Source organism: Abramis brama (genome assembly GCF_963993115.1).
Source record: "Abramis brama genome assembly, chromosome: 11".
In the NCBI taxonomy this organism is placed as follows: domain Eukaryota; kingdom Metazoa; phylum Chordata; class Actinopteri; order Cypriniformes; family Leuciscidae; genus Abramis; species Abramis brama.
Window position 1 is genome coordinate 6,805,001 of NC_139973.1, and position 21,993 is coordinate 6,826,993.

At 36.9% G+C, this 21,993-nt stretch overlaps 2 protein-coding genes across 3 annotated transcripts in view; both read right to left on the reverse strand.

Moving 5' to 3' along the window:
* The window catches only part of cttnbp2nla (CTTNBP2 N-terminal like a), a 21,110-nt gene extending 9,792 nt beyond the window's left edge, over positions 1-11,318 (reverse strand). The window contains exons 1-2 of the mRNA XM_084127693.1: positions 11,215-11,318; positions 7,558-7,665 (exon numbers count right to left, since the gene is read on the reverse strand). Coding sequence (XP_083983819.1) covers positions 7,558-7,665; positions 11,215-11,229 — 123 coding nt within the window. The 5' untranslated portion in view covers positions 11,230-11,318. The remainder of the gene's footprint in view (positions 1-7,557; positions 7,666-11,214) is intronic.
* A 783-nt stretch (positions 11,319-12,101) lies between these two features.
* Positions 12,102-21,993, reverse strand: part of phc2b (polyhomeotic homolog 2b) — a 29,325-nt gene continuing 19,433 nt past the window's right edge. For both annotated transcript variants that reach the window (XM_084127688.1, XM_084127687.1), the window contains exons 8-15: positions 21,613-21,971; positions 21,366-21,525; positions 16,456-16,664; positions 15,686-15,818; positions 15,254-15,374; positions 14,954-15,080; positions 14,543-14,819; positions 12,102-13,237 (exon numbers count right to left, since the gene is read on the reverse strand). In XM_084127688.1, coding sequence (XP_083983814.1) covers positions 13,083-13,237; positions 14,543-14,819; positions 14,954-15,080; positions 15,254-15,374; positions 15,686-15,818; positions 16,456-16,664; positions 21,366-21,525; positions 21,613-21,971 — 1,541 coding nt within the window. In that variant the 3' untranslated portion in view covers positions 12,102-13,082. The remainder of the gene's footprint in view (positions 13,238-14,542; positions 14,820-14,953; positions 15,081-15,253; positions 15,375-15,685; positions 15,819-16,455; positions 16,665-21,365; positions 21,526-21,612; positions 21,972-21,993) is intronic.

Sequence of the window (21,993 nt, forward strand, 5' to 3'; positions counted from 1 at the left end):
ATATATATATATATGACAGAAATGACAGTGCGGTTCTCTACTGCATTGTTAAATCTACTCGACTCATCTGCTCTTAGATTGATAGATTCAAGTTGTAACATGCATGTGATGTCCATCTGGTAAGTGTGTGTGAAAGTATTTGTGTTTTAATGGTTTACTAAAGTTCAGCAACAATAAAGTCTACAGAAACCGGATTATCAGAAACTCGCACACTAACCATGATGAATGTGGTAAACAAGTGTACACTTTGATTCTCTGTGAACCTCTTTGGTGCTGATGCTAGAACAGATAAATGTGCTGTGCAGACGTGACACAATGAATGAGTGTTTTACAGTCTCTGAAGCAGAAAGGGTGAGGTAGAAAGAGAGTAAAACCTGGAGGTGCTTAACAAGACATAGGAGAATATGAGAATGAAGGTGGGTAACTTTATCACCAATACTTTAATGAAAGCTTGGTGCTTTAAAAAGCATTTTAATACTGTAAAAATACACACAGCAGCTTTAAAGATGAAAGCCATTGGTCTTTGCTGAATGCAATTTTCTTTCCAGTTGTGATGTATTCCCTACTGAAACATATTGGAAGTTAGTGGGCAAATCAAAGGGCTAAATTCCCCGTTTTAGAAAACATCCTGTAAATTATATGGAAAAAAGAGAAACTGAATGGAAAAAAAGGAAAGGCGTTTCTGAAGTAGACATCTTGAAGATAAGCATCTAGGAGCTGTTACATAATAAGTCAAATCTTATTTAACCGCTTTGATTTAAATTGATAGTGAAGTCAAAAATAAAAGGGATTGCAACATATCTATGACAGGTCAATTTAAAGAAAGTCAAAAACAAAACGGGAAAGAAAAGAAAGAATGGTACCGAGACCTGTAGAATTCCATAGCTACTTTTTGTTGTCTTGGAAGCTCTTCTAATTCCCACAAAATAAAAATAAGCCCAACGCAAACATCCTGTATTAGATGTTTAAAAGAAGAATCAGACTAAAAGGTGCATTTAGTCTAGTCCTAAAAAGAAGAACTTCATGGCCTTTAAATATTTAAATGACAATGTGTTGTTGCTGTACTTTGATACACAATACACACTCTGATCTATTTTATTCTATTCTATATATTTTATTATAGATTATTATGTTTTCTTGTTTTAATATTCTTCTATTCAGCAATACAAATCTGGCACAAAATCTAATCTAAAATAAAGGGACTTGAAAGTACTATTGAAGCTATTTACTTGAATACAAGGCAATGTAAGCTCCAAATAAACAACAGCTGTTCTGTATGCAAAATCTTTTGTTTGTCAAGTTAGTGGATGTCTACTTTCCATTCTATATGTATGATGCTTTGTGTGTGTGTGTGTGTGTGTGTGTGTGTGTGTGTGTGTGTGTGTGTGTGTGTGTGTGTGTGTGTGTATGTGTGTTTTTAGGCTAAAAGCTTGAGCAATTACAGGGGCCTTGGGAAGATTAACCTTACTAATGACTTAAGATAAGTCAGCCAGTCTGGTGCCTTCAAACAACCTTTATGTGTGTGTGTGTGTGTGTGTACTTGTACAACTATCTTTGTGAGGACCAGTTTGAGTTTTACACCATTAGAGTGAGGACAAAGAGAGTAAAGTGAGGACATTTTGGCCGGTCCTCACTTTCTGAGACCCCTTTAAAGGCCTGTTTGAGGGTCAAGACTTGGTTTTAGGGATACGGTTATAATTAGGTTAAGGGTAGGTTTAGGGTAAGGGTTCGGGTTAGGCACTTAGTTGTGATGGGTAAGGTTAGGGTAAGCGGCTAGAGATTGCATTGTCAATGAATGTCCTCATAAAGATAGATATAAAGTGTGTGTGTGTGAGTGAGAGAGAGAAAGAGAGAGAGAGAAAGAGCATGTGTACCTGATAGAGAAAGATAACATATATCTTCACTAATAAAATTAAAGAGACCAAGGATTAAGGTAAACAACATACTGACAACAGTGAGATACTTTTGGTATCTGCTATTTGCACTCCCAACATCCTCCATGCTAGCTCCTTAAATGACAAAAACAAACAAAAAACATATGAAGCTATTTTTGAATGTTGTTAAGATTCATAAAACTTACTTTCAACTTTGAGATTGACACCTGGGAGGCATTCTTTCTTGAACTCAAAGTCTAACTATTTAAAACTATTTTCTTGTTAGTCATGAAATGTTTTCAAGTTTTCCCTGAAAAGTCAATCGCTGCTAAGGGGCATAAATAAGTATGGAAACGATTATTTGAGCAAAATACTATTTAGTTCCAGTTTTTTGTTTTTTTTCAGAGAAAGCACCATAAGGAAATAATGAATTGTGTTTGTATGTACTATTAGCATGGCTAATGAAGTTATACCGAGATTAGGGGCTGTTGTGATGTTACTTCTGCCCTCCTGATTTTTTCTTTTGACCAAATGCATAAAGGACAATTGTAATGCGTGTATGTGTTTGAGAGAGTCGAAGCAGAAAAGTCATGCCTTAATGACCTCATTCAAAGCAGGCAATGAGTGACAGAGATTGTAATCCCAGCATGCCAGAACATCGCCCCTAAAAACCACATAGAGTTTTAGAAAAAATATGCAGTTGGGTTAAATATACGCTATCTACTTAAGAAGTCACTAAAAAGTGATTCAAAAGAGCGGTTAATACCCAAAATCTACCGTTTGTGACACTCGCATAGCCTCAGTCCAATGCTTTAAAGAACAGGAATGCAGCAGATAATATCTGTGCAGCTTTCCAGACAGCTTTACCACAACAAAACAGGATCTGAGAGCACAGATGCTGAGTTTTATTACCGTGCTAACATGATCAGATGAACCAACGGCACTACAATAAAGTTTAAAGCTGATACTAGACAACAGGAAATGTGTGTAATAATGTTTGACATGTTTGTGCGTGTTTATGCAGAGAACAAATAACATTTTGGAATAAAACCAGGGGCCCAGAGTATTGCCGTTTGTACTGACGCAGATGATATGCTCAAAAAGGAAGTTGTCTTGCTCACTGTCTGGCTGATTCTGAGTCATTCCTAAATTGCCAAATAAGTACATTTATATATATAATATGGGTCCCACTTTATATTAGGTGTCTCTAACTACTATGTCCTACATTTAAATTTATCATTTGATACAATGCACTTATTGTGTACGTCAGGGATGATCCTGGAGAGCCACTGTTCTGCTTCAACCCTAATCAAACACACAACAGTTTTTTTGTGTGTGTGTGAGATTCACCAATATAATAGTACTGAATTGCTATTGAATTGGTACTTTAAAGTACTTTAAAGAAAAGTGTAGTTGTGTCTGCTGAGCTGCGTTTGTAAGCCTGGTGTCCACCAGAAGAGTGGGATGAGGCCCAGTAACAGTGCTGGAATGTAGTAGGAGTCTTAAACAGAAAAAGTCTGATGGGAAAGCAAGGTAAAATGAGATCCAGTCGGCTTTAGTCGATGAACGTTGAATTGAAAATGACTTGAGAATGCAGTTAAATTGGAAAGGCAGCAAATAGCAAAACACTTAAGTTACAGGAAGAACAACAAACGGCGGGTATGATCAAATATCCATCACCATGGCATTTATTTGGGTGTAGTTCTCGGTAACTGTCCCAAAAACTGTGTGAGATGTTTGTTGCACAGCTAACCAAGAACTCTGCGTAGCCAACGCCAGCATTTCTGGTTATACAGGGAACTACACTGCGACCTTTTGAAATGCCATTGCGACCCTAATTTTTAATGGGTCGCAAATGTATCACTGATTATTTTTGCACCTATGTTTTAGGCAATATGCTATGATTTACTATGAGCATTCATTAAAACAGAAATGTGTATTTTAAGAATACGTTTTATAACGTGCTCTGAGCATTTAACACATCAAGTTGGCTTCAGCCCCGCGACCGTTACTTAGATTAAAACGTACCATTGTATCAGTGCTGCGCTCTCTCTCTCTCTCTCGCACAAACACGGACGCGCGCACACAGAGAGAGAAGATCATTGTAAAATGAAAATTGACGGGCTATAGTTTAAATTTTGTTCTTGCTTGTTTTTTTTTCTGTCAAAATGTCAGAAAGCATTTTGTATTATCCATCCATCGTTTTTAAAATTCCTTAAATGACGGACGTACTGTTAACACAGCCCTCGTTATATGTCGGATTCGTCTAACTTATACTTGATATTATTTTTTAGAATAAGTGATTCGTTATGCTATTATTGGACTCCTGTCTATTCATTGTCAACTGTTTTCTACAAATATGTTTGTATTGGCTAACATTTATTCAGCTAATGCGTGTCCTGTTTAAAATGTGCAATGTTCAAACGCAAAGACAGCACGTCACAAATAGAAGCCCTTTTCCCGGTATCATATTTGGATATTGGAATAATAAATTAAGTAGCCTATCTTAATTGTACACAATGTTCCTGTTTTTTGTTTTTGTTTTGTTTTTTACTGTTTTCTAGGGGTTTCTTAATTTTAGACAAGTTGACCAGCACACATTAAATGCAATGCAATGCAATATAATGCATGTGTGTCCTATGTGTGACATATTTTGCACACAGGTAAAGGTGCCCAATATCAGTCATTTCTAAAGTAAAAAAAAAAAAAGTTTTGGAAATTATCTCTTTATTTGATTATCAGTAAATTTGTTTTCTATACAGAGATATCGATATCGGTATCGGCCATAACAGCAATATTAATATTGATACATATTAATATTGATCAATATTAATACAATTTTCACATTGGTGCATCACTACTTAAGAGTTCAGGAGTCTGCCCATCTGTGCCAACCATAGCATGTTGAAATCCATTTTGCACTTTATTGTGTACTGTATTTTCTATTGCAGTAAATCTATCCCGACCAATGTTAAAGAAAACAAAAACAAGAAGGCATGTGGTTTAAAAGATGGCAAGTAAAATAAAAAGCACATCTGTATGCAATATAGTTTCATTATTATCCAGAGCGGCTTACTATAAATAATTTGTGCGACCAAATCATGTTTTGCGCCAGTAACTGAAAAAGTTAGTAGCGCAAGTGCCACCAGTGGAAAAGGTTAGTGTAGTTCCCTGTTATACGAAGGCTAAAATTATCTTTTTAAATGTTTAGCTTTTACATATCTTATATAAACTGAGCTTCTGTCGTAGATAAACTGTGCACTGATGTTTAATACACTAACAGGATGTTAGCGTTAATATGCTAGCGTGCACGATTGAGCTATGAACCAGACAGACATCTGGATTTCATTGAGTGATACAGCTATAATGTCTCTCCTGGGTATCTAGTCTGCTGTGCGAAAAGCGAACTACTGACTGCCAATAGACAATAATTGAGGCATATCATTACTGAAGTATTGATTTATTAGTATTGATAAAAAATGTATTTTAAATGAATATTAGTGAGTACAATCTCAGCTTGTTTATATGTTTGTTTGAGATGTTTCAGCTCTCATTCACGTGCCTCAGTTGAGTATGGATGAAGGGAACTCTCCAAGGAATACACACCACAAGAACATAAGAGCTGTCAATCACAGAGGAGCCTCCCTAATGGTGTAAATTACGACTTGGGTCGCCGCTACTCGGAAAACACGCAGCACTGTTAGTAGTTGAACATCTAAACATCTTGAATGGTTAAATAAGTCCAGATGCTCCTGAATAAATTCTACATGATGACACAGGGATTTTTATATTTTTCAATGACCTCTTGTCCACACAAAGTTATCACATAGCTCGAGAAGACTTGGTTAACGCTCAGGCACAGGTCATATCAACTACTTTTGTGGTTCTTTATGGTGTTTTTGGTCTAAATTAAGAGCTATGTGAAGATTCTCCAAAAACTCCACAAAAAGTAAAAGCATATGGGTTTGGAATGACATATGGCTACTAGAGGTCGACCGAAAGTGAATTTTACTGGTAACGATAACTAGGTTGGACCACGCTGTCCGATAACCGATTAATCAACCGATAGTTCGTAAAATGCATAATCAATGAAAACAAACATAACACAAAAAAAGTGCTGAACTTTAATACAAAAATTGAAGGGAAAAAAACAGTACTGTACCATGAAAATAAATGGATGAAAATAATACTTTACTTTTTAAATATAAAAAATATGAATATATTAGTTATACCTTGATCATTCATGTTAATTCATAGTGCATTAACTAATGTTAAAGGTGCAGTGTGTAATTTTTTGCGGCATCTAGTGGTGAGATTTGCGAATTGCAAACAGTCAGTCACTCACGGCTTATCCCTCAAATTGCAAACTCGAAGGAGAAGCTACGGTGGCCGACGTAGGATCGGAAGATGTCGTCGTCTGAGTCAGCAGAGAGTAGCAAGTCAAGCAATGAGGTTTCTTTATATTATATTTTATATTAAATTATATTTACTTAATTATTCAGTAAAACCACATGTTATTGTGATTGTTATTTTTACTTGTTCATCATTGTGTTAGTCTTTTATTCACTGACTTTACCATAGCCTGTTTCCATGCTAGTTAGTATAAGATAAGAGCTATGGATAAGAGCATCAAAGCAGCTGGTAAGGGGAAATAGCTAACGTTACGATGTCCGAGGCGTCGTTCAGACAGCATGTTTTGTTCCACGTTTGCAGAGTCAGGGACAACCTGAGTATTCTGCTGCGTCTTTTTCTGCTGCTTCTCATTCAAGTCAGTGACGAAACTGTGTCGCTGTCGGCTACGGTAGAAACATGACGTCACAATATGTCGACCTTCATAGAAGGGGGGTGTCCGCGGTTATGTAGATATAAATGACTCATTCTAAGGTAATAAAAACATAACGGTTCATTAAGTAAGGTCTTTATACACCACTGAAAACATAGTTATGGATCTTATATTGCATTTCTGTCAATAGATCCTCAGAAATATCACATATTGCACCTTTAAGAGATACAACTTTAAAATGTTAAAATGTATTAGTAAATATTGAATTTAACAATGAACAATACTTTTATTAACTTGTTAATGTTGCAAATGGAAACTGTTACATTTCATATAAATCATAACAGTCATGCTAAAAGATGGCCATCTTTAAATATCTACACAAAGGCCACAGCACTGAAATTAAGGAATTGTCCCGCTCTGTGCAGCATGCAGCTAGCCTGGTCCTACCAGACTCTCGTACATTTCATTTGTACAGAGAGTCTGGCCACTCCGCATTGACAAGCGTTAACATCCTTGAAGGCGGATACTCTGTTGAAGTTTAAAACTATTGGATCTGCCCAGAGCCACTCTGGATCTGCCATAACCAATCGCTAAGGTTTGGCGTTTAATCGTTTAACGTTTGGTCATGATGTATGACGTCATCGTTCATCAGCCACTCCTTCTGTTCGCTGATTGGACAGGTAAAAATTGGCCGGAGAAAACCCATGAATATACCGCAAACCCAGACGACGTACTGAAGGAAAATGAAAATTGAGCGGAAGTACGTAGGAGGGCGGAGCAAGGCTAGCATGCAGCCTCGCGTGTCAAAACAAACTCCACGAGGATCAGTGATAGTTTTTATTTGGCCTCTAGAGGCCGCTCTCAAACTGTATAATGACAGCACACCCTTCTCAGCCTAACCTTGAGTGCCTGTATGACAAAGTCTCTGGCCTCCAGCTCTCCCTCAAGAACACTGAAGAGCAGCAGCACGTCTCTCTTACTCAGAGCCTCCACGTTTAGCCTCGCCTCCTGAAAAGAGAACAAAACACGGAGCAAATGAGTGTTAGAAAACACCCACTAAGGTGGCATTTATTTGATCAAAAATACAGTAAAAACAGTAACATTGTAAAATATTATTACAATTTAAAATAAGTGTTTTCTATTTGGAAGCTGAATTTTCAGCATCATTACTGTAGTCTTCAGTGTCATATGATCCTTCAGAAATCATTTTAATATGCTGATTTGCTGCTCAAGAAACATTTATTTTATTATTAATTATTAATGTAAATAGAGCATTGAAAAATAGATATATGTTTGACATAAATGTCTTTTATTGTCACTTTTGAGCAACTGAATGCATCTATGCTGAATTAAAGTATTAATGCCTTTCAAAAAAAACTTTTGAATGGTACTATAATTATTTTAGAAGCACATTTTAGGTTTCTTGAAAAAATATTGTATAAATTTATAAATATTTAGTTTCTGCCATGCTCTTAACAGGGTGAAAGACAGAAATTAATTACTTAAATAGTAGGAACATTTATGTACCAATCAGGGGCATGATAAATTGCCCTTTTTCATTACTTTATTCTTTTAGAATAAATGCACTAAATTGGCAGCCTGAATTAATCACAATATTAAGTCACAATATCTTTTGTTGGTAGCCGTTTACGCATTATCAAGAGCAATACTGTTAGCCAGTGCTCCTGGAGCAATCAAAGGGTTAAAGGGATGGTTCACCATAAAATGAAAATGAAGTCATCATTTACTCACCCTGGTGTTGTTCTAATGCCGTATGCCGTACTTTCTTTTATAGAACACAAAAGGAGAATTTTTTAAAAATGCCCTGCATTTTTGGATGAATGGATGGATGGAATTTAGTGAAATGCTTGACCTTGGCTGCTGGTCTTTTCTGTACGACGTGCGCATTCATGAGACTCTATTAGCACCGCAGACTTGCCCAGAAAAAGCACACAAGTTGTGAGAAATCAAGATTAACAAAAATGCAACATGAAACACAACCCATAGGCCTATGCCTTCTAACACTTGGAAGATGTTGCACGTGATCATTCTGTGATACCTTTGCAGTTTTTGTTTTATTTAAAGCTTGATGTTGGTCGTTATTCACTGCCATTATATGGATGAGCGCGAGTGGGATTTTTTTTATTTTCCTTTTGTGGTCCATAAAAGAAAGAAGAGCATACGACATTAGAACAACACCAGTGTGAGTAAATGATGACTATCCCTTTTACAGGCTTTCCCGAGAACATAATGGCTTATAGATCAGAGTTGTGATCTCAGGAAAAATTCCCATTCCCATGTTGTGTTTCTTTCTGTGCAGTTCACAGGAAAAAAAGAAAAAAGTAGGTCATTTTTTCCATTTTATTCTTATGAGTCAAAGCATCTTTCATACATCAAAGCTAAAGCAGCATTCCATGACTTTTCTATTGATAGACAGCTAGTGAAAGAGACTTGTTGTTGGTAGGGTAAGATTGACTGAAATTCCTTTCCGAGCCCTCATACTAAATACTCAGTAATTGCGCATGGACAACCTTGAAAGCATCGAATTTCACTTTCCCATATAGCTTTGCGCACCATAAATGCTTTGACCCTGCGCTGCAAGCCTCAGCTGAAATAATCTTAGGAAACTGAATCTACGTTTCTTCGCTCTGACCCCACTTTGCTTTTAATGGTGCTTCATGCTGAGATTTGTGTGGTTAGCCAAAGTTTCCACATCATGAAGTCACGATCCAGGAGTCTCTGAGTGTTACATAATATGCCCGGAGACGGAGGACGTCCAGCTACTGTGCTCCAGCTGAAACTTGGAAGCTTGACTTCCACGTCAGAGCTCCCATAAAAATCGCATTACTGTACTTTGTAGTGCATTCAGATTCTCCCTTTCATCTGTGTTGTGCAACCTTTAGTCAAACTTGTCCTTGTAAATCGCAGTCAGGTTGCTTTTGGTGTATTGTGCACTGATGGGAACTGCGTACTAGATCTGAGGCCATGAACATGCAAGAAAGCTTTCATGGTTTGCGGTTTACCCGTTCAAACAGCGCTAATTTGAAGCGCTTCAACGCAAAGCCATACTTTACATACACGCTAATTTCACAACTTCACTTTGCCTTTTATAGAACCAAAGGAAAATTATATGATGCATTGAACTAAACAGTCACAGATCAAGTGTGAAAAATACTTGTAGACTAGACACACTTGCTTTATTAGCCAATGTCTCTTTACTAAAACCTGTGATTCAGCATGAATCATCATGTGGACGTGAGGAAAAGATGATAAAAAGACATTCTCAGAGATTTTTATGCATCTACAGAACCTTTCTTTTATGTGCACTTGGGGATTATCCGATAGTGTTCTTCATGGTTGACTAATTTGGCATTTCCTCTTTAATGGTGCCCGTGCCTCTCTGAATTAAAGGGTGCTACAGCATTCAACATCGGCCCAAATGCTTCTTAAATTACCCAACATTTTTCCCCTGGAGCTAGACTGAAGCAGTCAGTGTTTGAGTCCAAGCTCACCCGACATGTCAGAGGGTAATTAATTTAATCCTCAAGCTGCTTGTGAGCTACAAAACAGATGGCCCAATGTCAACTGCCTGTTGATGTGATCAGCTGTACAGACTGCATAAAGTCTAATAGTTTTAACTGTTAAAACATTTAAATAGTTCATAATATTACTGTACAAATAGGATTTTTTAGTATTTTGAGCATATACTATATTGAACATTTATTGTATTTATTAAAATATATTTATACTATACTGTAAAACATTTCAAAGTTCGGTAACGCTTTAGTTTAGGGTCCAATTCTCACTGTTAATTAGTTGCTTATTAGCATGCATATTACTAGAATATTGGCTGTTTATTAGTACTTATAAAGCACATATTAATGTCTTATTCTGCATGCCCATATTCTACTTCCCTTAATCCTATTCCTCAATTTAACAACTACCTTACTAACTATTAATAAGCAGTAAATAGGAGTTTATTGAGTCGTAGTTGTTAGTTAATAGTGAGAATTGGACCCGAAACTAAAGTGTGACCCAAAGTTCCTCTTTTTAGTCGACATTCTTTGGCGTTATGCCTCAAAACCCAGAGTACTGCCTATCTAGAATGCAGTTTAGGGCATCATATGTGCGTGCAGCATTTCTGATGCCCAAAAATGATGCACGCGCCTATTGATAGACAAAAATGTTGCCTAGGTAGACAGTTCACTCCGTTTTAAGACACGGCCTTTTACAAATATGCAGATCTGACAAGCAAAAATCAGTTACGAAAAAAAAAATCAGTTTACAGTTTACTTTAAAAACCGATGTTTCGACTATTTGACTTTTTTTTTTTTCATGTACAGCTGCTCATATAACAAAACCCCAAACTACTTTTACGTTTTTAAAACAGTTGCTGTCAGAACTGTCGGCTATTTGTAACTGTAATCAGCATTAACTATTCATACAATCTGTATCCTGTCTTTGCACAAAAAAAATACTTTCTCTTCCTCATTTTATTCTACTTACTTTCTTTCTTTATAAATATTAAGTCATATGTTATAAAGAGGACATTCTCACCGTTGTGGGTGCCATGCCAGGTTTGATCAGCTTCCAATATCGCTCATCGAGCAGCACCGTTGTTGAAGATCGGCTTCACCGAAGAAGTTCATCTGCTGTGAAAGAACGCAAACGGACATCTTAAACAGCCAATCAGATCGAAGTGTTAAGGCACAAAGGGCCAATGAGAAACGAGACGCAGAGACAGGAGGCGGGACTTAACGTGAAAAGTTTATAAGATGGGATTCTTTGTGCGGCGATGAGAGCTGAAAGTAGTCTTTGGTCCTCAACTCCCACCATGACTTTTATCATGACACATTTAAAACGGTTTCTGTGAAAAAATCAAGTTTTTGTAGTATCAGGGTCGAGTTAGCTTGCCGACCACTCTAAAAGTCATTTTTTGAAAAAATGTAGATGGGATAGTTTGACGGAATGCATGTGTGCCACCTAGTGGTGTTTATTGTAATTCAAAGCACACAATCAGAGTAGCCCCAAAAAAATATTTTGATACTCATACCACAGTTTAAAATGGGATAAATCTCATTAACAAAATATTAAACTGCATGGAATTTTATTCACAGACAAGGCTTAAGCCTAGTCCCAGACTAAAATTTATGTTTGAGCTGTCTGAACTGAGAGCAAGTTGCACTGACATATCTTAAAATGCCAGTGCCATTGTTTTGTCTCAAGATGCACACGTATATTTGTTCTAACTAAGGCACGTTTATAAAAGCTACTTAAATGCCCTTATTGAACTAAAGCCTAATCCTGGCTTAATCTAAGCCTTGTTTGTGAAACCAGGCCTATATGTTTTAGATGTGAGTTAATTGGGTATTTTGTTATGTAATCAATGTGATGAAAAATTAAGTGTGGCATAAATAAATTAATGAATACAGCTGTGCAAGCAGTTGAGGTGAAGAACAAGAAATTAAACAAGTTTCTTCCTTAAAAATGTTATATTACAAATTTCATTCATCTGATAAATACAGGCATTTCACAAAGCATTGTACTAAAAAAAAAAAACACAACCCATCATCACAATCATTTCTAGCAACATACAATAACAAATTTGGGCACAGTTAAAACCAAACATAGTGTCATTCCCAATATCCAAGACAAATACAATTTAATGTGCATCTCAAAACCAGAGTGTACAGACACACATTGAATAAGGCGCTGTTGACAGGATTTGTTCAAACTGGATCCCTTCCTTTAGGTTGTATCGGGTTTTAGGTTCAACGCTGAATATTCTGTTACTGTGCTTCTGTTATTCAAGTCCTCTCAAAGTAAAGGTGAAAGTGAAATAGCACCAGTTTGTTGTGATTCAACTCTGTTACAAATACTCACACACATAGGTAAGAATAATTTACTTAAACATATTTATACTGTACAAAAGCATCTGGCATGTACAATAAGACAAAATCATACCTGAAAACAACAAATGTACATTCCAGAGATATCTGGGCCAAAATGTGGGATTGTGAAACCACATGATAGTTTTAGTTCTGTTTGGACTGCAGTGTTGTTATACGTACATTATCCATACGTACAAAGATTTTTCTGATCTTGTTAAGTCGAGTGATCTGCGAGTCCCAGTCAGAGTTGAATTCCAAATCACTGATTCATAATGCCTTTCATTTGGTATAAGTCACTATTTGTGCGGATCTTCATAGGTAGTCGGGTCATTTTCTGTTCCAGCTGAATTTACTTCAGTTCTTCTCTTGAGGAGGTGCAGGTTTGGGCTTCGCCCAATTTTTTTTAAATAAAGTTTTTAGTTATTAATTATTTGTTTAAAAAAATGTTGTAGTGCAGTTTGGGGTGCTGTAGTCACTAGGTCAAGTTTAAGTGACATCTGAGGACATACTCATACACTTACTGCCTTTTTAAGGCTAGGAATCTTTCAGCATGTTTATGCGAGCGAAGATCTTGAGGGCGGGTCCTAGTTTAATATTCATGGCACTCATTAGGTGGTCTTCTTTCAGTAGCAGCATGGCCTGTCCATCAATCTCCTGAGCACGAAACTCATCCGCAATCTCCCGGCAACCTAATTGTGGAGTCACAAAAATTTGCATTATTAAATACCATATTTGTAAATAAATATATTGCTGTAGAAATTTCAACTTTCAACATAGCTTTGCTTTTAATCAACTTTGCCATCATATAATATTTGATGGCAAAATATAATATCAAATGTGTGTGCATGTATTTATACGATACTGTTATTAAGTTTAGGGTCTGTAAGATTTTGTAATGTTTTTAAAAGAAGTCTTTTATGCATCTTATGCTGATTTTATTTGTTAAAAACAGCATTGTTATGAAATATTACAATTTAAAATATAACTGTTTTCCATTTAAATTCCTGTGACGGCAAAGCTGAATTTTCAACAGCCAGTCTTCAGTGTCACATGGTCCTTCAGAAATCATTCTTATATGATGATTTGGTGCTCATGAATCATTTCATATTATTATCAATGTTGAAAACAGTTGTGCTGCTTAATATTTTTGTGGAAAAAATATTTTTTCAGGATTCTTTAATGAACAGAAAGTTTAATAGAACAGCATTTGTTTGAAACAGTATTTATTTTTTTATTTTTGTAACAATGTAAAGGTCTTTACTGTCACTTTTGATAGCCCGGGACACACCAAGCCAGCGTCAAAGAACTAGCGGCGTTGACTGTGTTGTTGCCTCTCGTCGGCTGCGTCTCGACCAAAAAGCTGCACTTGAACACATCAAAAGGACTAAAGGCGACTCAACTAGCAAGTGCGTCCTGCGCCTGCATGCAAGTAAATATCCATCTATATCAGCAGGTATCTATTTTCGTCATTAAAAAGGCAAACTGAGACTAGGGCTGTGTCCAAAATCGCCCCCTATACCCTAAATAGGGCACTATTTGAGGGGACAGCCATTTGCAGTGGTGTCCGAAATCATAGTGGACCACAATAACAAGTGTACAACCAATGTACGCTCAACTGCTAGAGAAAACCAATAATGCACTGTGAGAGTCGCACGTCGAATGAATTCCAGAATCTTCGCTTTTATTTTTATTCTGACTCGTTTGCTAAGCTGAACAGCCAATCAGAGTTCTCTCTATCACCAACGGCCTAACGGCGATTCTACATGCTGAATCGGCCCCAAAAAAAGGACAGTGTCCTACTACAGCCACCGGTGCAGAACACACCGAAAAAACTAAGCCGAACGGCGCTCAAAAACGTCCGAACACTTGGTGTGTCCCTGCCTTAATGCATCCTTGCTGAATAAACATATTAATTTTTTTTTTTTTTTTCGTACCGACCCCAAACATTTACACGGTGTATGTATGTATGTATGTATGTATATAAAGCCACATACCTGGCAAAGAGCGAATGAACTCGAACACCTCTTGCACATTCCATTTGGTGGGGTCGCATGGTAGGAAGTGCTGACTGAGGAGAGGAAGCTCTTCTGGATCATTACCAGACACTCCACCCTGAGAAACGATTGGGCCAGAACTGGCTGCAGAGAGCGGAGAAGTTGCTTCCTCATAACTGGAGATATCCGAACAGGGGCTGGACTCTCCTTGACTAGGCTGAGATTGGAGGGGTGAGGATATAGATTCTCCCTGAGATTGCTGAGATACAGAAAGCCGCTGGAGGGATCAAGAATAAAACGAGATGAAATACATGCACTAAAGTGAAGTAATAACAAAGATAGGATAATTTACTTTAATATAGTGATACAAAAACATTGTGAGGGCACAACTGGATTATAGTAGCTGTTCACCTGCTTTTTGGCCTCCCTGCCTCTGGGACTATGAGACCTTCTCCTTCTCCACTGATTTATCTGATTGGTTGTTTTAGTTCTGTCGGGGTGGAACAGCCCAACCCTCTTCGTGCAACTAACACTGTACCTGATCAAGAGTGTTGTATGTTAGCATACAGATAAAACCACTGCACATCACAACTGTATATTATTAGCTCTCATTTTGGGAGCAGCTATATCTCATAAGTTCCTAAATGAACCCAGCATGCATTTGTAGATATTTTCACTAAAACATTTTTTAAAATGTTTTGAATCTCTAACCTTTTAGCACAGACCATGGAACAGAAGCGTTTTGAACGTTTGAACTTGTATGCAAAATCAACCCATCCACAGAGCTCACATGTGAGCTTGGGCTCCTCTGATTCCTCTTGAATTCTTGTGTCTGATGAAAAATGATAAAGTATTAATCTACAGTTTATTTATGACTAGCTGAAACAATGTTTGTTGTAAACTTTGGAATGGTGCAAGGCTTATATTGTTGCTGCACCTTTATTGCACGGTTTCAATAGTAAAGTTCACAAACAGGAAATTCCAAACATCTTTCATGACTAATGCATAATGACGCTCCTTTGTTCATAACAGTGCATGTTTTCAATCTTTCAAAACTTTACCCTGTCACTTAAAAAGATCATGCATCTTAGAAAAATAGGCGTGGGCTGCAGGATGTTTGAATCGCCTAAGTTAAACGTGTACCTTGTTGTCCAACCTCCTCCATGTCTGAGTTGGTGGCACTGAGGGAATTGCTGCTGGCTGTTTTCTCTGGATCTGAGGGAAGCTGTGTGTCTGGTTTCTTGGGGCTGTCGGCCTGCACCGGAGATCGCTCCACCTGACAATACAGTGATGATGTCATGGCGATTACTGTAACTCTGTGGACACCTTCAACTGACAATATTGTTTCTACAGTTTAGTTTGATATTGTAAAATCAGGGCAATTCACTAACATACAAAGAATTACATGATGCTGAAAATAAATAAGTCATTATTTAATAATAATAAATAACTGAATTAATATTATTATTGTTGTATAAAAATTTATGAATAAAATAATAGTGAAGATGATAATAATAATAATAATATTGTAATTGTATTATTATGAATAATAATAATTCTTATTAATAAATTCATTTGCAATTTTTATTAGTATTTATTAATAATTTTTATTATTTACTGAATTGTTATTAATAAGAATACTTGTTTTATTATTGTTGTTGTATAAAAAAAAATTCTGAATAGTGATAATGATAATAAAATTGTTGATGCCTTGCATTATTATTAGTGCCATCAAATAATTACATCTAGCTACCATAAAGGTTTGTGTGTGTGTGTATATATTTTATATACACATATTATCTATCTATCTATCTATCTATCTATCTATCTATCTATATATATATATATATATATATATATATATTAATTATTGTATTTAAAAACTATTGTTTTTTTTATTTATTACAACTCACAGGGAATGGTTCAGCTCCCTCCTGGATAACAAATCCCTCTATGACATGCGTGAGGACGTGTGGCTTCACTATGGCTTGAGGTGGCTTGTTCTCGCCGTTTTGTGCCACACTTCCTGTCACAGCTGCCGGAGGGGGCTCGTTTGAGGCTGCCGAGGTCATGGTCGATGTCACCGGTGCTCCCGTGGGGTCCCGGGCCGTCTCCACAGAGCCTGGCGGCAAAGAAACAAAGCATCAACTCATCACTATAGCAACCACAACAACATCAGCAGCACAAATATCAGCGGCCGCCAGTGTTGGAAAAGCCCGGAAAAGACAGCTGCCGGAATAAAATACAAAGAGTGAGCTTATAAAGTAACTTACGTACGTTTAAGGAACAGTTTAGCCAAACATTGATGGAAAATAATACATCTTAAACCAGTCTAAGCTGGTTTAAGATGTTTATGATGATGTTTTTAGTTTTATGCGTTTTATTTCTTTTATGAAACACAAAGGAAGATCTTCAGTATCATATTTATAAAAAGCGACTATATGAATATTTTAATGAAGATATCACTACCAGTCAAGTGGAAAAAAACTACAAGTCAAGAGACACTCCAGAGTCAAAGATGTCCAACTAGAGCAGCACTTATCAGGTCCTCCTCGAAATTAGGTCTCCATTAGGACCCCAAGTGATTCCATTGGCTCAAATTACTTTAAATGAGTACTCTCTTTAGCACCTGATTACAATTCCTACAAAATTATGCTAGTATTATAAATTATAATGATCATTAATGTCTATAGTTAGCTTATGCACTAGCATAGCATACAGATACCCAAATTAGCCTGATAGCTTAGTTTATACACGTATTTGCACTTGCCCTACATGACAATCATCTTTAATGTAATTACATTTTAAATTACGTTAAATGTCCAAATATTTTAGTTATAAAAATTAGTGGTCGACCGATATATCGCCAAGGCCGATATATCGGCCGATATTTGGCATTTTTGAAATATCGGCATCGGCCGATTAGTTTTTCTGATTGGCCGATGTGTTGGAAGCGGGACTTTTATTTTGACGGCGCTCCGGACTTTTATTTTGACGGGCGGCGCTGAGAACACCAGCGCCAGAAGAGAATGGCAACTGCACGGCAGCTCCTCAGATCAAACAGCGCTCACTCACTTACATTCTCCGTCTTCGTAAATTTACGATCTCTGTCAGTCATATCTAATACTTTGTTAGACAGAACTGGTGAACAAAGAAAGTAAATGGTAACTTATGCGAACCAAGTTAAGTAAAGCGTTTGCTTTTATATTATTTGTAACAGAAAAGGCAAAAAATCTGGCTAAAATACTTTCTCATTTGCCGTCAACATTCAGCAAATGCGCATCTACGTCATTTAAACAAATCTCTGAATATCTAATAAACATTTAATTTCACAAACCTTGCAGATTTAATCGAATCCAACTGTGATATCTTGTGAAGTGTGACGGTCGGTCCGTGCGAAGTGAGTGAATGCGAACAGAAGATCAGCTTCACAGGAGACGCGATCGAAAAACTTTAAATCCTTCATTTTATAATATGCTGATATATAACCAGTTGCCAACTGTGTCATATTCATATCGTTTTCACTGTGCTGTATGTAAAATTAGCATTACCTTGTCTTTATTTGAAAAAAATATGATTACCAGCACGAAATTACCAGATGAGTGCCCTGTTAGTGTTTACCTTCTTTTTATTCACATATTCATATATTTCTAAACAATTACTTTGTGAAAAATACTGTAATAGGATTGCAAATTTAAGAAATTGCCATCTAAAGTATAAAAGCATGTTTATTTTAAAAAATTGTTTTATAATTTATTAAATATTGATTAAAATAAATATATATAAAAATATCGGCTTTATATCGGCCATCGGCCACCCTTCTCTCTAAGATATAGGCATCGGCCATCAAAAAACCAATATCGGTCGACCACTAATAAAAATAATATAATGACATTCAATTACTGGCTTAATAGGCTATTATTATTAAGCTAATTAACAGTTTATCAAGTGAAATAAACTTTCATTTTGTTTTATTATGCACTATATAGTAACCTATACATATTTTACATCTATATCGTTCGTCTTAGTATAATCATTAATTAACTGATAGCCTAATGGAGACCGATTTCGAGAGGGAGGACCCGATTTGTCATACAAGCGCCATTTTTTATTTGAACGCAACTTCCTGCCATTTGAGCTGGGAAGAGTATCAGTCAATAACGACTGCAATTTCTTTCTGTTCATCACACAAAGCTACCCGATAACTTCAAAATACTTTAAATATTAAAGTATAAACTACTTTTACGAAGTTTTTAATGTTATCCACTATCAAGCTGCCAAAGGACCACTGCTGCAGTTCACTGAAGAAAAAAGTATGAACTACTTTTACAAAGTGTTTAATGTTATCCACTGTCAAGCTGCCAAATGCTACAGTTCACTGAAAAAAGGAAATAATGCTGGAACGTCATGAAAAAGGTAAGTAAATGATTTGATTTTTGTGTGAACTATTACTTGCATCTAAAAACTAAAATTAACTAAATAAAAATACATCTCTCCTGTTCACACAAGACGCGTCACTGCGTTCAGTCCGCGCTGTATGTTCCATGTACACACTAGACTAGCGTCAGTTGCGTCGCGTTTTAAGAGAGCGTGTCATGTCTACACAGACCGCAGCGCTTTTTTAAAGCCCACTAACCAAAACTACTGGCATCACAACACAAGACATACTGTAGCTTACCGACAAAGAGCAATAAAAAGTCATTTCCCGCAGGGGCGCTCTTCAATTCCGTCTCAAAACACGGGGGGAGCCTCATTCCCACACGCCTGTTCCACTGATATCAAAGACAGAATATCAGGCTCCGCCACGCGTGCGTTTCTACTACGCAACATGCAGTGTGCGCTGCTCCTTTTCAATGCTCCGCTCCCACGCACGAGCACTGCACATTCCGCCAGGAGGCGGTTCAGTCTTTCCCTGGATGGCAGCAGCCTCAAGTGGCAGGTCACATGACTCCGTAGAGATTCAAGAGTTTCACAGCTTCACTCAGCCCATGGGCATTATCTGAAGCTAGGAAAGCACCATTTCATGTAACGCACAGGAACTAAAACCAGTTTCTGACTGATTCGGCAGCAAGTCGTGCCTTCTGGGGGTCAAGGAAGTCCACAGAGTCATGTGACTCAGTTCTTGTTCATATTACTGTACATGGGAATTGCACGCCACCTCCTTCTCTTTTAGCATATCTGGTTCACCATGTGGGAGTCGAAAGCCTTGTATTTTAAATGCAGCAGTGATTCTTTAAAACAAAGTTGATGTATGTGTATATTTCTGGATTTTGATAGGTGTGAAATAGATAAATACAATATATATTAGGGCTGGCCCGGTAACCAGATGTCCCAATTTTATTTGATTCTGATTTGCAAGATTTCGATTCTCGATTTGATTCAATGAATAATTTTCACTGGTCTCACCACAAACAAAGAAAAAACAGTAATAAAATAGTTATTGTTTTTGTTGTTTTTGACCCATGTATTCTTGTATTTTAATAAATAAGGTTGACACCAACATTTTAGACACCAGTGAAATTTCACAATTCTCCACTCCAATTTCGATATCACAGCTAAAACTACTAATTAATATCATTTCAAACATTTAAAGACAAATAAACAGTCATTAATAAAAAAAAGAACTAATTATTGAACTACAAGCGATAGCACAGATAAATAAATACAACAGAACAAACAAATGAAATAGTGCTTTTCAGGTTGGTCTTTCACAGTAGTTTTCAGGTACTGAAATTTAATGAAGTAATCAAATGTAAAATAACACAGCATAGTCTGTATAAATGAAATATAGATTAATCATTATTAAAGTTACAAAAGTTATTCAGTCAAGAGCAGTGATTGATTTTCTCTTTTTCTTTTGTTCTGTGATTAACATTAAAAACACAGACAGCAGCAGGTTTATTAGTCACTTTATGGCAGAATTCACGGATCCAATATACTGTTGTATATAATGTACACCCATGCATTGTCTTTCTCTGCTGTTTACGTTCACTTTAGCCATAACTGACTATGCTTACTCGGATACAAGCCAAGACAGGCATTTTTGTGATGAGAATTTTGCGTAACTTGTCCGTTTAAGACAGACAGAGAAGTAATTTTATTATTTGCACGCTGTCTGAGATGCGCAGCTTTCTGTGCACACGCAAAACTTCTCACACAGTGCTTGGCTTAAAAACGTGTGCAAATGATCTTCAGTGACCAAGCAGCACTGGCCTGATCGGGACAGTGACAGGTCCTTCAGGTCCTCCTGCATCCGCCATTAAGCACTGAACCAATGACGGTCCCCGCTTTAACATTGTGCAAGGTGAATAAGAGAATGACATTCAGTGGAGAAGACTAGTAATAAATAACGTCAAACAGATATTATGTTCACTGTTTGTGGAAATAAATGCAGAAATAAAAGATTTGTTTGTGGCTTTTGAGAATCGATATTGACTCGACAAAAAAAAAAAAAAAGATTACTCGAAAAATAGTTTTTTGCCCAGCCCTATATATATATATATAAAATTATTATTATTATTATTATTATTATTATTATTATTATTATTATTATATATATATATATATATATATATATATATATATATATATATATATATATATATATATTTTTTTTTTTTTATATATATATTAATAATACATATTAATAACAATTCATATAAAGTTTAAAAAAAATTATTGTTATAAAAAGATGGTTATTGTTTTAGGACTTGCGCCCTAGTAATCATCATTACCTCTGAAGTGATCTCTTGTGTCTATTGTTAATGCATTGTTTGATTATCAAGCTATATTTGTAAATTTCGACTCTTTTTGGCAACTGTACCTTGTGTTTGAGATGTAGCATTAACACTGTCAGCTTTGGGTTGTTCAAGGAGGTCGGTGCCTTGGGTCGCAGTGGATGGTTGCGTTTGTACTGGTGGGCAGATCTCTCTTACCACCAAAGAGGTGGGCTTCTCCTTGTCATCCTGAGCCAGTCTTGAAGCCTAAATAGGATAAAAGTAGTTTTTTAGAATTGTATACAATACATTATCTTTAATCTACTATATGGCTCTAGTAAGGGAGTCCCTTACCTGGCTTTGTGCAGGTTGGATTTGGAGATTGATGGCTGTCAGTTGGACCGGTTGAGCTTTAGCATGGGCCAGGCCAATGTGTGAGCCGTGCTGGCTAACTGCATGATGGCTTATAGTTGAATGGAAGATGGTGGCGTGTTGACATTGAGCGGATCCCTGGTTGTGAAGGACTGGTCTGGGCAAAACCGGAATGATCCCTGTGACCGATGAGGTCTGGGCGGAGCACTGTTGGTGGGGCTGGACGGAGGCGGTCTGCAGTAACTGAGGCTGGGCTCTAGAGGTGGCTGGGGCTTGGGGTTGAATGACGAACTGTTGCGGTTGCTGCTTAATCAGGGCCTGCGGCTGAATTTGGGCATACGCTGGAAGGACACACACTTATTA